General features: G+C 39.2%; 1 protein-coding gene across 7 annotated transcripts in view; it reads right to left on the bottom strand.

Moving 5' to 3' along the window:
* Positions 1 to 766, bottom strand: part of LOC147859175 (ARM repeat superfamily protein) — a 29,411-nt gene extending 28,645 nt beyond the window's left edge. For 3 of the 7 annotated variants that reach the window (XM_087325526.1, XM_087325527.1, XM_087325528.1), the window contains exons 1-2: positions 583 to 764; positions 367 to 478 (exon numbers count right to left, since the gene is read on the bottom strand). In XM_087325526.1, coding sequence (XP_087181652.1) covers positions 367 to 471 — 105 coding nt within the window. In that variant the 5' untranslated portion in view covers positions 472 to 478; positions 583 to 764. Of the gene's footprint in view, positions 1 to 366; positions 479 to 582 lie in introns of all 7 variants that reach the window. The other 4 variants (XM_087325524.1, XM_087325525.1, XM_087325522.1 and 1 more) reach the window with 2 other exon arrangements.
* Positions 767 to 17,296: the final 16,530 nt, after the last annotated feature.

The raw sequence follows: 17,296 nt of genomic DNA, 5'->3' as shown, positions 1-17,296 counted from the left end.
TGAAATGCTAGAAATGTAATCAAATGAATCGAGAAAAACACTGAAAGAGAGCTTCAAACGATGAACAAAACAAACTATAGTTTGTGTCATCAAAATTTAAAAAATGTACACAAAAAGCATCAAATCATTGTAGAAAAAAGCTATATAATATACAAGCATCAAGTCATGATAGCAAAAATCTATCGATACACAAGTATAATACCTTAAGAGTGCCATGTTAAGTAGCTTTCTTGATAGAAAATTACTCAGAAGTTTGGCGAATAAATAAAAAGAAAGAAATTTACTCAAAATAAAGCTAGAATAAAATACTCGAAGGAGGCATCAATGAGTGCAAAAGCGTTTTAAATATATAGACATAAATCTTACCTTAAGAATGGCGTGTTCAGCAGCTTCTTTGATAGCAGGAAATTTTTTTCTAGCTTCAAGAGAAAGAGCTCTCAAATCCGCCTCCAAAACCGCCATTAAAGCCATTGTGATTCTAAAAAAAGGCCAGATCAACGAGAATGGTAGTTAAAAAACAAAGAAAATTTAATTAAAAATAAAGTAAGAGAGTTTTCTTAATATTACTTGGAATTTTGTTACATTCTGAGATGAAGAGAGCTGCGTGCAGGATCAGATCGCCATGGGGACTTCGAACCAAAGAGAAAGACGGTGATCCGTGTAAGTAAGCAAGAGAAGAAGAAAATGGACTGAACGACGGGGGTTCTTCTTCGTTAGATCTCAATAGTTTTGTTTGTTTGTTGTCTTGGCAGGATTTGAGCTCACGACCGAGTGGAGAGGAATGGGAGTTCACTTTGGGGTTTCAGAGATCTCAATAATTATGTTTGTTTGTTGTCTTGGCATGATTTGAACCCACAATCGAATGGAGAGGAATTCCTACAAGGCAGATCTCAATAATTTTGCTTGCTTGTTTGTGCCGCGAGGATTTGAGCTCATGACCAAACCAAGAGGAATGGGCGCCCACTTTGGGGTTTCCTACAAGATGACCTTAGTAATTTTGTTTGTTTGTGGTCTTAGGAGGATTTGAACCCACAATCGAATGGAGAGGAATTCCTACAAGACAGGCCTCATATAAATTTGTTTGTTTGTTGTCTTGGGAGGATTTGAACCTACTACCTAATGGAGAGGAATGAACATCCACTTTGGGGTTTCCTACAATACGATCTCATATAAGTTTGTTTGTTTCAATTGTTTGTTGTGTTTGCGAGGATTTGAACCCACGACCGAATGGAGTGGAATGGGCGTCCACTTTGGGTTTTCCTACAATATGGTCTCAACAATTTTGTTTGTTTGTTTGTCTTGGGAGGATTTGAACCCCGGACCAAATGGAGAGGGATGGGAGTCGACTTTGGGGTTTCCCACAAGGAAAGACACCACCACCACTCATCTGCCCTCCACGACAAACAATAACCTGACACAAGGTCACGCCCACGAAATGACCTCCACACCTATATGTAATTCTCGAAGGAGGGACTGTCAGGACTTCACTCCATCTATTCCAAGGACAATGTTCTACTTCATGCCACCTTTTTCATTTGCATCCATTCTACGAATGGGAAGTCATGCTTGATGTGTGTTGAAGTTAGAAATTGCCCTTTCCTAGTCACTTTGGGTATAGGTTATGGATTCCACGTGTTCCAATATATGTAAAAGGTTCTCCAAACGTGCCTAATTTGTGGAGACCCCTATAGAAACCACTAGTTGGCCTTTCGGATGAGGATGCACTATTAAACTCCATTCTCATCCCCTTGAACCTACATTCTACAAGTTCTCAATCAATATCACGTAGAGGGCACACTTCACATGTTTATTCTAAATATTATAAAATGTTCACTTCATATGTCATTGGATAATTCAATGTGTATTTCCACCAATGATGGACTAAGGAAGGCCGATCTACTCCCAGTCTCTCATGGATGTTCAACAAACACATTTGGCATGAGATCCAAGGGCCACTATTACAGTCATAAGATTAGGAACCAATACTAAAACCACTTTTAGTGGTTTAAGGGTGGGATGAGTAGGAAACCAATTATTGTAAAACTCAGGGCAAACTTACAAGGAGTCATGATACATGGGAATATGTGGTGGTTTGGGAACCTAAGGTGGGCATGTTGTTTGGACATCATTGGGGAGGCAAAACGCATTTATTTCCAATTTGTTCGCCTCAAATGATGAGGTATGGGACACCTATGGTATTTTATGTTTCATCTTTTGTCCTTTGCTTGGCATGGTAGATACGGTTAAACACCTTGAAACCATTAGTATTTTAATCTAAATATTCATTGATTATCATTGGTAATTTGATTCACTCGTGAAAATGGCAATTTAATAAACCATGCATGATACAATCCACATAACTATATAAGCCATACTCAATACAAGGGGATCATGGGGGGGAGTTTCCTACATAAAAGAGTTTACAAAGAGGGGAGGCTATAGCATGGGAAATAACAAAAATATAACTTAGTCATGATAACTTAAGTGCAACCTAAAGCATGTGGGCCAAAGGGTGGCTATATTGAATCTTGCACCTTTGAACGCCGAATCAATGTGAATGCTAATAAGGTATCAACTTTTTTTTTTGGAAATGATTAAAGAGGTTGTTGGTCAATACAAGTACAAAAGAGGGGGAAATCAATATTATTTTTCTTTAATCTTGACTTATTAGCATTGGACAATTATTTGGCAATAATCTATTTAACATTTTATATCTCAAGATAACTGTTATTACCAAATAATATCTTGTTTGTACATAAGTACACATTGTTTCGTAAATTATTATGCATCTCTAATCATTTTTTATCAATCAATCTTTAATGCTTCAATATGCAAATTTTATCATGACATTTGATCATAAATCGATTATTTTAAATTGATGTTTCGATGAGATCATGAACTAATATTTGACTAACATTCTTAATTGATTGATAATCATATGTTAATTACAACACACTTGTTTCTTGTTACTTATGATTGTTGTGTTGCATCAAATGTCCATTTTGTGCAGTGTGGTTCATGTTATAACACATTCATGTTGCACTCGATGTTCTAACACATTCACATTCACAAGTGAAAGGATCATGCATGTCATAGACATATGCCACACCACGGTGGAAGGTAGGGATTGAACCCAAGACCTCATGGTCTCCTTTGGGCAACTCCACCAACTAAGCTACATCCATCTATGCATCTTTCTATTAAAATCCAACTTCATGTATGGTAGATTGATCATGGGAAGTTCCTAGCTTGCATGCATTCTCTATTCCTAGCTTCGATGGATCTTCATGCATTCTCTATTCCTAGTTAGCATACATATCTCTACCTTCTTATATAAATACTCAGGTGCACCTTGATTCTAATCAAGGTGAACAACACCAGTTATGGAATCATAAGTCAAGTTCTTGTTCTTTTTCTCTCTCCAAGTTCTTAGTCTCGTCTTGGTTCTACTCTATTATACTCGTCCGTGACAACGCATTCCACTTTTAGATTCCCTTTATAATTGAATATAATTAGGCTATTTACCAAAATAGGGTACTCTAATATCATATGATCAACCAGGGGGGTAGAATTTGCCAAATTATTAATATATAACAAGTCTCAATATGGGAAACATATAGTTTATAGTACATTTACAAAGCTGATGATCTCCTCTTACACAATGTATTTAAAATTACAAACATTACAATGGCTCTCTTGTTTTACACATGATCAAGTTTTGGAACGACCAACTTAAAATTGAACTCTAGATTTAAAAGTTGGGGTGTGAAAGTCCTTATGCATGTTTAAACATCCTATAGAAGTGTATATGCCTGAAGTGGAAGTGATAATTACTTATAATTCGTGATTATAGTTGATGCAAACTATTTCTTAATGAAACTTGCAGGATATAATACCTTACGCTAATGTTTGTGGAAACCCAAGCAATCTATACAAATGGGGTCCAAATTAGATACAACATTCAATTATCAACAATGAAGCATGCAAGGCAACTTCATAAGAGGAAACACCCATAAAGTTATGTGAAAGAGGACACACCCATGCATACCAAGGAATACTCATGATTTTTGGAGAATACCAATAAACAAACAAGAATGAGAGCACATATAAATTGGGATCATATATTGGATAAAGTTGGAGACATAGATAATAATGGCATTTCAATCCTAAATGTAGAGAATATTTCAAAATACGGGCAAAATACTAGATACAATGAAATTGTAGAACTTCAACTGTCTAGAAATGTATATTTTAATTCAAATGGGTTAGACAATAAATCAAACAATTTATTTATTTTTTCAAAATAAAATATCCTTCCATTAGTTTTAAAAAAGGCACATTCGCTACAACATTATGCTTTCCGTAGAGACTGTGCAACTATTGAAGCCAATCTATACCACAACTCCTCCCTCCATCACAAAATCTAATTTCATTTTAGTATGTACAACCAATTCTCCCTCGTTGCCACATGCTTTCAAAGTACCAAAAAATGTTATCATATTAGGTAAGAGGAAACCTTACACAAGCATTTGAGGATAAAATTGTATAGCATCCTCATTCTTATCTTGCTCACTATAGCCCAATAACATGACAGTCCCTCCTACCACATCTCCAACCTACAATAATTAATCAAAAAGCTCTTGGGTGTCAATTATTACTTAGCAAATGCAAGCATACTGACCGTTGATGTCGATTTGAAGGGCTCGAATAATCCAAAATGAATGCTTAAATAATCTCAGAATGCATTAGCCCATTAGCTACAACGTTATGCTTTCCTTAAAGATTGTGCAACTATTGAAGTCAATCTATCCTACAACTCCTCCATCCATCACAAAATCTAATTTCATTTTAGTATGTACAATCAATTTTCCCATGTTGCCACATGCTTTCAACATACCAAAAAATGTCATCATATTAGGCAAGAGGAAACCTTACACAAGCATTTGAGGATAAAATTGTATAGCATCATCATTCTTATCATGCTCAATATAGCCCAATAACATGGCAATCCCTTGTACCACATCTCCAATAAGCAATAATTCATCAAAAAGCTCGCGGGCCTCAATTATTGTTCAACAAATGCTAGCATTAACAACATTGTACCACATCCGGCAAGATTTGACCCTCGAGTTACATTTTCTTTAAAGAATCTAGTGCTTTTTTAGCATGACCCTTTTCAACATATCCCGATATCAAAGCATTCCAAGAGACCATATCTTGAACCGATAGATCATTTATTGTTTTTTGTGCTTTTTCAAGCTTGCCACATATAGTGTCCACTAAAGCATTCCCAAGCTCAATATTGTCTTCGAACAAACTCTTACTCCTAATTTCATGGTGACTTTCTATGCTTATCAACCACTCCTACATTGCCACCTGCCTTTAGCAAACTTACAAACTTACAAAGGTGATGTGCTTTGCACTGACCTCTTCGTCTTGATCCGGACATTCCCATAAGGCCTTTATCCTCGTATTGATAATCTCACTTGCTCCTCATCCTTCTCTAATGCAATATTGTTTCGGAAGAGCTTCAAAGCACATGCAGATGTAGTGTCTACAATCAAAGTGACAAGAAGGTTGTTTTAGCCAATAGAATGTGTTCGTGTATGTTACAATAACCAACAAGTTTTAAATTATACATGTGCCAAAGAACAAATCTAATATATAGTCACCCTCACTGGAAAACATTTCTATCAGGTGCATCATAAGGCGTTGGGGTATTTAATACGAGTTGAAAAGTCCCCATTCTGTAGTGGCAACATATCGTAGTTTGCGTGTAATTGCTGGATACAACAACAAATTTGAACCTCCAACTTCATTAGAATGCTCCTTAATCCTTTGCTTATTTATTTTGTCAAAATAATCAACCGTTATGTACTCGATTGCGTTCATGAACCGAAATGTTGGTCCTCTATTCACGTTGGTTTTGATCCTGTCAATCACAAGTAAGGAACCAAAAGACATAGTTTAGAATGAAGTAGAAAGAATCATAGACAAATCAATTTATTCAAGATGTAACAAAATAAAATCCTTACCAAGCAAGGTTCTCGATGCCATGACAACGAGATCTCAATGCTTGAGCCACAAAGTACACTTGGTCCATGGTATGAAACACAACGATTCTCCACAAGGACGTTGTGGTCAGTTCCGCAAAACCATTTTCTTTAGTTGTTTGAACCTAAATGGCTCATCATCGGTCATCATCATTGGATGAACCTGCCATCCGAAATTTGTAAGGTATATTTGCAATAAGTAGACTATAGTCCTTCTTTGGCAGTTTCAAGTTCATGTCTGCTACATCTCCACAGAAGACATTATAGTATAAGTCTTTAGTGATGTTCTTTTTGTGGCTGAATTTCTTGAGAGTTCCGTCATCTTCAACATCATACGCTTTCACTAAGCGTCGATCCTTTTCTTTCCTGGCTCTCTCAAGATGTGCAGGGAAGGATGTTGGAAAGTCGTGTATATCTTTGATCTCTCCTAGTTTCTTACCACGACAAGGTTTCTAATAGTTGCAACAATAAAAAATACTTTAGTTAACCATAAATAATATATACCATAGTAAGATGTCGATTAAAAGAAAAATACTAACCCAATCCTTGAATGCAATAAATTATTCCGACAACGCCTTATAAGAAGACATCATCGGATAATCCTCGAACACTTGCTCCCAAGTAATGCATCCAAGTTGTTAGAGACATAGACTAATTTAAGCATTAGATAAGGATAGAAAATAGATAAATAGATAGAAAGGAGAAAGAGAAAGAAGGGTGCCGATCCACCCGACCATCCCCGAGCGAAGGGATCGACATGGACTCGAGCCTCAATCGGCGTCCCATACCACCGCCGTGGCGTCGAGTTGTACCTGGTGTTGGCACACTCGCTACAAGAGTTGACCCACCACAAGACAGAGTCTCGACGTAGTCAACCAGATCCTAAAATGAGGGTAGCTAGGCCTCTATTTATAGCGATACCCAAGGCCCCCAACCATGTTCACACTTGGCCTAATGGGTTGTCTCAATCCCGAGGATTTAAAAGTAATCCTCCCCTTCTTTACACTCTCGTTTAACCCTCACACTTATCCATGTGTATAGAATACTACGGTAAATTCTCACCACGGGATATTATATGGTCATGCCCGTAACATACTCCCCCTCTTTAAAACATTGCACTCTTGCAATGGAAAGTTAGGGAAGTTAGTTTTGAGAGTATTTTCGCGTTCCCATGTGGCATCTTTTATTGATTTGTCCATCCATTTTATTTTAAATTCTCGGATTTCTTTAGTACGTATTTTTTTGTTTTAACATCGAGAATTCTTTCTGGTACATGTGGTTTAGAAGATAATTCTTCAGAAGTAACTAGAGTTTCAGTTGTAACTGTATTATTGCCAGAACCTAGAAGTTCTTTTAGACGACTCACATGAAAAACTGGATGAATTTCAACACCATTGGGAAGAGCGAGACGATAAGCTGATGACCCAATGCGTTTGAGGACTGTAAAAGGTTCACAAACCGTGGGGCTAACTTAGTGCACTTACCCTTAAACAATGTCTTAGAATTGTGAGGTACATGTAAAAATACCTTCTGTCCAGGGTTGAATACACGAGGTTGCCTATGATGATCGGCATAAAAACGTGCTTTATCTTGAACTGTTTTTATATTATGTCGTGCAATATGCAACATATATTGCATATCCTGAAGAAAGTTTTGCGTACTTCTCAACTCATCATGATGTATATTAACATCAATCGGGGCTCGTAGCTGAAAACCATACATCAACATAAAAGGATTATATCCTGTCGATGTATGCTTGGAGCTGTTATAAGCAAACTCCAAATTTGGGAGATAACGTTCCCATTTTGTTGATTTTGCACCAACGTATGCTCGAAGCATGTCCTCAATAATTTTATTTACTCGTTCTGTTTGTCCATCGGATTGAGGATGATCCGTGGAGCTCATGCTCAACGTAGTTTCTAACTTCTTAAAGACTTGCATCCAGAAGTCACTAGTAAAATTTGGATCTCGATCACTCACGATATCCATCGGTAACCCATAAAAACAAAATAACTCGTCCACGAATTGGTAAGCCAATTCAGGAGCTGTTACCGTGGTTTTAGTAGCAATAAATCTGGCCATTTTAGTTAGTCTATCAACCACAACCTAGATGACATCATGGCCTTTTTGGGTGCGAGGAAGGCTAACAATAAAATCCATGGATATACTTTCCCACTTATTATTGGGAATGTCCAAGGGATGTAAAAGTCTTGCGGCTTTAAGTCGCTCGACTTTGTTAACTTGACATCGGTGACATTTAGTCACATAGCTATGTATGTCAGGACACATCTTAGGCCAATAAAATTGTGTGGAGATGAGAACGAGTGTAAGATGTATTCCAGGGTGCCCTGCTGAGGGTGCATCATGGCATTAAAAAAGAATCCTCTTTTTGACCTCGGGTAAATATGGAACACAAACCTTCCCATTACGGTAAAGCAGACCGTTAGCAATGTGGAAGTATTCCTTCGAGGATGTGGTGGTGTCTGTTCCAGACTCGACTCTTGCCCAGTATTTTGCGAAATAACTGTCATCAGGATACTTTCCTCGAAGGTGATCATAAAGATCTGATGATATTTCAGTGAAGCTAAGCATGTTAACTTCACGGATGCGACTTAGTGCATCAATGACAGTATTCATGGAACCTTTACAATATTGTATGGAAAAATCAAAGTCCTGGATGAGATCAGCCCATCGTGCCTTACGACCTTTCAGGTCTTGTTGGTCACAAAAATATTTCAAGGACTCGTGGTCTGTAGTTACCACAAAGCGATTTCCATAAAGATAATGGTGCCATGCTTTGAGCGCATGTATAACTACAAATAATTCCTTTTCTTGAACGGGATACCGACATTGAGCAGAATCAAGTTTCTTACTCTCGAATGCTATTGGTTTACCATCTTGATATAAGACAACACCTATAGCATAATCGCTTGCATCGGTTTCAACCTCAAAAGGTTTTGAAGGATCGGGTAAAAGAAGTGAAGGAGGCTTGCAAACCAGGTCCTTGAGTTCCTTAAATGCGAGGTCTAGTGTAGCATTCCAGAAATTAGGTTTTGTAGACTTACGCGTTTGACCTTTTAAAAGATCAGTAAACGACGTCGTCAATTGGGAGTAATTACGAAGGGATTTTCGCAAAAACCCGACAAAACCAAGGAATGATCGAACTTCTCGAATATTCCGAAGAGTGGGCCAAAGCTTGATTTTCTCGATGCGAGAAGGATCAATTTCAACTCCTCGTTCGGTTATGAGATGTCCAAGATAAGTAATGGATTTCTTGAAGAACTCACATTTTGAGATCTTCGCGTAAAATTGTTTGTCACGCAATGTTTGTAAAACAAAGCGGACATGTTTAACATGTTCTTGTAATGTATGGCTATAAATAACGACAAATTTTTCAAGTTGTTCGCGGAAAATGTCATTCACTTCTTGTTGAAATGTAGCCGGAGCATTGGTCAAACGAAAAGGCATAACCAAAAACTCATAATGGCCATAGTGCGTACGAAATGCCGTTTTAGGAACATCGTCCTCACTTATATGTTTTTGATGGTAGCTAGTACGAAGATCAAGTTTCGTAAAATACTAAGCTCCTTGGAGACGGTCAATTACATCGTCAGCCCGGGGCAATGGACGAATTCTTGATCGTCACTTTATTCAAGCGTCGGTAATTAATACACATACGCCATGTACCCTCTTTCTTTTTAACCAAGAGAACATGTGCACCCCATGGAGATTTACTATAACGTATATAACCCATTCGTAAATAGTACTTGAGTTGCTTAGCTACCTCATCCTCTTCAGATCGACTTAAGCGATAAGGAGGTGCACTTATTGGTGCAACGCCAGGTACAATATCTATACGATGGTCTATATTACATTTAGGAGGTAAACCATCTAGTAGTTCACTCGAAAAAACATCACGAAAATCATTTAAGATTTCATCAAGTTGTTGTTCAAAATATGTTAATTGAACCGAGACATTATTGATATTGTAAACGTGAATGTCCGGATCAAGTATACAACAAAATAGAGTAGAACAAGACAACTCGGATATTGATGGACACGAGGAAACAATCGAGAGGGATTGTTTTTTGACACATTGAATAAAATGAGTACAGTCGTTCAGTACAAATGTAATTGAATGATGAACCCAATCAATAGATAAAGAAGAGCTTTTATTATAGAACCAAGGATAACCCAATATTACATCAATGGTAAAAAGATTCATTACATGGAAGTCTACTTCCTCTATATAAGTGTCAATAGAAATTCCTAATGAATGAATCGCCTCGTTGATGTATTGTACTCTTCCATCAGCCAAGTGCACCGTATAGGTGTGATCACTTATGGTGGATTGGATTCCCCATATCTGAACCAAACGATCATTGAAAAAGTTGTGTGAGCTTCCCGAATCAAATAAAAATTGTATGGGAGATCCATTGATATACCCCTTTGCACGTAGTAAATCATTGGGACCCAATACATAGTGAGGGAAAGAACATTGACAATTACTTAAATGATGTGTATAGACATGATGGACATTAGGAATCTGACCTTTATGGTCTGCAGCTTTAGCTTTGTTGTCGTGCTCTTTCTGTTGGAGCTTTCGACATTGCTCTTTTGTATGACCCTTCTTTTTGCAAAATACGCAAAAAGGATGTTGTCGCTTACAATTGCGATCCATGAATTCGTTGGGTGTCTTGCGTTTCCCACGAATTGTGATTTCTTAGTCCCATGTGCTTTGTTGGGTTTATTGTGGTCCTTCGAAGTGCGTTGATAGCGAATAACTATTTCAACAGCCTCTTCGAAGGATTTTGGATCCTTATCGTGCACTATCCAATGATAGTCCGAATTGGGGATGCCATTGACAAAACAAGCTATTAACCAATTGTCCCCTTCTAGACCCGATTTTTGGATTTGGGTTCTAGCATGGTGAACATAGTCTTCTAGTGAGGAAAACTTCTTGCTAGAGAGGTTCATTAAAGCTTGTGCTGCCTCGGTTCGAGAGGGAGGTTGCAGAAATTGGCCCTTGAAAACTATGACAAAATTTGTCCAGGTATCGGGCAATTTCCCCAAAGTACGGAGCCCACGCCACCAAGCGGCGGCCTTACCCCCTAGTTCTCGGCCGACATATGCAATATTCATACTATCTGGCGTGGGATAGAGCTCAAAATGAGACTCCCATCGGCCTAGCCACGTGTAGATTGCTTCTTCGGTTCTTTCCTTTTTGTCTCCCGTGAATGGCTTAATGACAAACGATGGTTCACCCTGTCACTCATCAGGTCTATTAGTCTCACGTTGTAGAGTAATGACACATGCCTCGAGAGCACTTTGAGAGTGCCGAAGTTCGGTCATCTGTTGAGCGGTGAAACTAAGGTATTGGGTTATTTGCGAAAAATACATCTCAATGGACATTTGTCCAGGAGGATTCCCTTGAGTTCCTTCTGCTTGAGCGGATGACATCGGGTCGTTATTTTGAGCCATTAAATGATTATTTCTGGAAAAGAAATAGGATAAGGTCAAAGAGATAGTCATAACATCATGTCGTGATGTAAACATATCATGGGCAAACATTAATCGATATCATGATCTCACGTCAAGACCCCTCTAGATGTATGAGATGAGGTTCAAGATCAGGTTACTATGGTAACACAAAGGTGTTTTATAAACCGTGGGGGTGACAAATGAATGTCTTTCCCTGATCTCTATATCGATTTTATATGGCGGCTCCACGAGGCTCAACAATGTGTGTTCGCATCATGAGTAGTTTATACACCAAAAAAATGTTAACAATAAACTATGTTTTTGTGCCCACATATGTGGTTTCGGCTCTTTAAGTCCTATTACGAGGACCCCGAAGCGCACTTAGACCTCAAGTCTAAACATGTGTTATAGTCATATGTATCAACGATGTTGTATGGTCTTGGTCATATTTGAACTCGAGACCTCAAGAACAAATGCATTAAACACTTGAGCCAACCAAGTAAGTTGCTCTTCTTGAATGTTTAATGTTTCATACGTATAAGAGATATGCGAGGCATTTGCCCATATATGTTTTTTTAAAAAGAAACATATATGTCAAGAGTCCTTATTTCGCCCTCATTTACTACAACTATGTTGGTATGTTGCCTAACCTCAAGTCTCGTAATTACGATGGCATACGCCAAAGTGCAACCTAATGGTCAAGCCAAATGAGCCCTCTTTTTGTCGTAGGCCCACGTGGCCCATCACATGGTCACGTCATTACGAATGCCTCTCGTAAGAATGATCTCATGGTGGCATCGTATCCATGTAATGAGGGAGGGATGTTGGATACGTGTGTCATAGGAACGACCTCACATGAAGTGGGTCAAGCCCTACGTACTCAACATCATTATGGCTATAGGTGTTTCTTTACGTAACGAAATATCGAAGTCACCAACGGGGATTTCAACAATAAAAAATTGTTGAAAAAATGGATGGTGACAACGTGATTCTCACAAAAATGTGAGGACGGCCACCAAGATCCTTTCCCCGAAAAGGAAAACATTCGATTTAAAATCACATAATAACTTATATACACATATGTATATTATCACATATATACGATCAACTACGTATACACGTGACCACATAGGCCTATATTAAAGAAATCGTTATATTTAATAGCCAAAAATGATGTAATCGAGATACGTAATCGAGGCATATAGCTCTACGCACACGAGACATCAAAAAATAAGGGTTAATCGTAATACGCAATTGAGGTATTGACCTCTTACGCATACGAGACCAAATGCATATCATTTACAACAAATCGAGGTATTGACCTCATACGCAAACGTAACATATGTTTGTGAACGTAATACGCAATTGAAGTATTAACCTCATGCGCATACGACACTCATCACATATTCAATATACGTCAAATGAGGTATTGACCTCATACACATATGTAAACGTTTTATACAACCAATGAATTACCACTACAACATCATTCAATTAATGAAAAAAATCTACATGTTAACCATACACATGATTAGATGGGAGAAGAAAAAATAGACAAAAAAACAAGAAAGATTACCGAAGTTCCTTTGTTGATCCTTGTCTGCATGAAGGCCGACCGCACGTAGATCGATCGCCATCAATCAAAAACACAAAAGACAACAAAAGAAACATTAGAAAATGAGCTCTGATACCAACTATTAGAGACATAGACTAATGTAAGCATTAGATAAGGATAGAAAATAGATAAATAGATAGAAAGGAGAGAGAGAAAGAAGGGTGCCGATCCACCTGACCACCCCCGAGCGAAGGGATCGAGACGGACTCGAGCCTCGATCGGCGTCCCATACCACCGCCGTGGTGTCGAGTCGTACCTGGTGCTGGTGTGCTCGCTACAAGAGTTGACCCACCACAAGACAGATTCTCGACGTAGTCAACCAGATCCTAAAATGAGGGTAGCTAGGCCTCTATTTATAGCGATACCCAAGGCCCCCAACCATGTTCACACTTGGCCTAATGGGTTGTCTCAATCCCGAGGATTTAAAAGTAATCCTCCCCTTCTTTACACTCTCGTTTAACCCTCACACTTACCCACGTGTATAGAATACTACGGTAAATTCTCACCACGGGATATTATATGGTCATGCCCGTAACACAAGTTGTTTCATCATAACTTCTTGGATTTTCATATATACCTTGTGGCTGTAAAATCATTATGACACATTAGAACTCGTGATGCATAACTAAACAATATTTACGAATTAATAAACTCACAAGACTTACTTGTTGAACTCCATGACCATTTCATCTAGGTTTAATTCCTTGGCCACGACCCTCGACAAAATCGACACAAGTAGTTGCTCATCTTTAATCCTTTGCATAGATCTCCACAGTGTCAGCTTCATGTCATCGACCGCTTCTTCAATAGTGAGGTCGATCTTTTTAGCCGTTGTTGACTTCAATTCTAGTTGGGGGTTGACTCAAGATTTCTTTTGTCTTTGTCCCTAATGACCTCTTTACTTTCCCACATTGTGAATATTTGATCTTCCCATCTCTAAACAATAGTTGGAACCAATATTCATATTTTTTGAGACCATCAGACTTTAGATTGTCATCCACGACGATGCCAACCTCATGAAGACATTGTCGCCTAAGTATTGGGTGCAGCTTCAAACCATATTTTTGTTTGGTGTCTAAATATTCATGATGGAAAAATTTTATTCCCTCAATGGAAGACATTTTCTGTATGTAATCATTATCATTATTATGATCCCAAGCCAACAGTTTTGCCTCTTCAGTTGTTAAGCCCACATAAATTCTGCATTCGGCATATTTTTGTCACGGACGAGTAGACCAGGACATGGATAAGTAGGTGAGCTAAATATTAAGAGAGCGAAAGATAGATATATAGATAGACAGAGAGCATAGACAAGAGAACAAGAGAGAGAGAGAGAGAGAGAGAGAGAGAGAGAGAGAGAGAGAGAGAGAGAGAGAGAGAGAGAAGGTAGACAAAAGAGCAAGAACTAAATTATGCTTCCGTAACTGGTGTTGTTCACCTTGGTTGTAATCAAGATGCACTGAAGTATTTATCAAGAATGTGGTGGTATGCATGCAAGCTAGGAAACATCTAGAGAGTGCATGGAAACTTTTAGAGAGTGCATGAAGATGCATTCTTTAGAAGTTTCTTGAAAGTTCTAGTGATTAACATAGAATGTAATAAGTTAAAACTTATACAATACAATAATGCATAGATGGATATAGCTCAATTGGTGAGGTTGCCCAATAAGACCAGGAGGTGATAGGTTCAACCCCCTACATTCCATCGTGTCTATGACATTATCCTCCCTCTAAAGGTCATGGGTTCAACCCCCTGCATTTCATCGTGTCTATGACATTATCCTCCCTCTAAGGCCGCCTCCCAGAACTCGTGGGTATCATTGATGAAAATTGTGAATGGCCTCCGGAGCATTTTGTAAATGTGTAATTGGTTCCCATGTGGCGTCCGAAATGGGGTAACCTTTCCATAAGACCAAATATTGGAGTTGTCGACGACGATATCGAGAGTCGAGGATTTGGTGAACCTCATATTCTTCGCCCGTCGACAATTCCATAGGTGGCGGTGGAGGAGGTTGTCGTCCCGGAATTCGAGAAGGATGGTAGAGTTCGAGGAGAGAAACGTGAAAAACATTGTGAATCTTGAATGTTGGAGGAAGTGCTAACCGGAAGGCGACTGGGTTGATCCGCTTGGTGATACGAAAAGGGCCTAGTCTTTTGTAGTCCAATTTTGCACAAGGACGTGTGGTGGCGATGTAACAACCAAACCATGTCCCTGACTGCAAACGTCAATGCAACCAAGTGATGTCGGTCCGCTTGATCTTTATATTGGTTGCTAGAGACACAGAGCTCCAAGGAGAGATCACAATGGACATCGTGTAAAGCGGGGGCACGCGTTGTCGTGACGATTTTCGGCTACGGTGTGAAACCGAGTGAGACGAATAAACCAAGGATGTGCAACATTGCACATACACTTAGCAAATAAGCCTCCTAAGGCCTAGTGGCACTTGAGTTCATACAGAGGGGTGCAAGCAAGGTTTGAACCTTGCACCTCTAAGATACAAGATAATTGCCTTACCACTAGGACAACTATCATATAGTGTAGATTTTATGTATTTCCTTTTCATATACAAATGATAGACGAAACAACCATAGAAAACCATGTGCACAAAACCATGGTTTTAAACCCATGGTTTGTGCATGACATAAGCAAAACCGTGTGCACAAAACCATGGTTTTAGCCCATGGTTTTGTGCATGTCACGAGCATGGAAAGACCTATAAAGGCCTCTAGTTGGGCTTGTGTAAGGGGGGCTCAATATGTGATATCACCAACACCACTATCATCAATATAATTATATTTGTCTTTATCTTCTTCATGTTTTTCTACTTCTCAAGTGTACAATCTTTCTTCTTCTCAAGTGAACAAATTTCATCCAATCTTACATTGATCGTCATCTAGCGTCGATAATTCCGCGAATGTCCTCCCTAGTCCAAGACCCCGGTGGTCGCTCGAGTAGCACACGCACGTGCGAATCTTCGCGACAACATCTCTGCCGATGGATTGACCGAAGTTGCAGGTATGGAAATGCTGAAATGAGGGTGAAATCCATAGTTTGCAAAGAAGGGGGAAACCTTAGTCGAAGCATGGATACTATTATTGTAGGCAAATTCTGCCATTGCAAGGAAGCCCACCCAATCCAATTGTTGGTAGCTCATGGTACACCGAAGGTATTGTTCGAGGATTTGGTTGACTCATTTTGTTTGTCCATCAGTTTGAGGATGGTATGCTGAGGACAAATTTACAGAAGTCCCGAATGTTTGTAGAAGTCATCACCAAAAGTGGGAAATGAACTGAGAACCTCGACCAGAGGTGATATCCTCGGGTAAGCCATGTAATCAAACAACATTTTTAAGAAAAAGGTCAGTTGTCTCTTCCCCGGAAATGGTTTTGGAAAATGGGACAAAGTGAGCCATCTTCAAAAACCGATCGACAATGACTAGCATTGTGTCATGGCCACCAACCAAAGGGAGGTCAGTGATAAAGTCCATGGATAGCGAGAACCATGGTCGTCGACTTGGAATGGGGAGCGGGTGGAGAAGACCATATGGCCGATGGTGAGGCATTTTGGACTGAGCACATACATCACATGTCTTGATAATTTCCTTGACAAATTTCCAAGGTTTGGGCCACCAAAACCCTTGAGATAGCAATTCTAGGGTTTTCGTGACCCCAAAGTGGCCAACAAGAGGATCATTATGACAGTTTTGTAGTACCTGTGTCCGACACGATCCTGCAGGAACGCACAAGAGATGATTATGATATAGTAACCCATCCCGGGTTGTAAATTGGTTGAGATATGAGCTTTTCATGCCTGGAGATGGGTCATTGATGCGGGCCATGATTTCTTTGGCGAATGGGTCTGACGTGGTTGCGATGGCAATCTCGTTGCACAAAGAATCATGATGCAACATGCAGGTGGCGAACATCTGAAGTTGATCGGGCCGCAACAAACAATGGGATTGTTGTGAATATGCGTCATCTCCTAGGCGCAATGCAAAATCAAGATGCCGAGAGAGGGCATCAACTTTCCCATGTTGAACTCCAGGTCGAAACAAGATCTCAAAGTTGTAGTCGACAAGAAAAGATGACCATCGGGCTTGCCTCCGATTCAATGTACGACTGGTGGTGAAGTAAATTAGATTTTTGTG

Source organism: Azolla caroliniana, unplaced genomic scaffold (genome assembly GCF_043228905.1).
Source record: "Azolla caroliniana isolate FFs.n. ecotype wild unplaced genomic scaffold, voAzoCaro1.0.p SCAF_10, whole genome shotgun sequence".
NCBI classification, from domain to species: Eukaryota; Viridiplantae; Streptophyta; class Polypodiopsida; order Salviniales; family Salviniaceae; genus Azolla; species Azolla caroliniana.
This window is presented reverse-complemented; position numbering and strand designations above follow the sequence as displayed.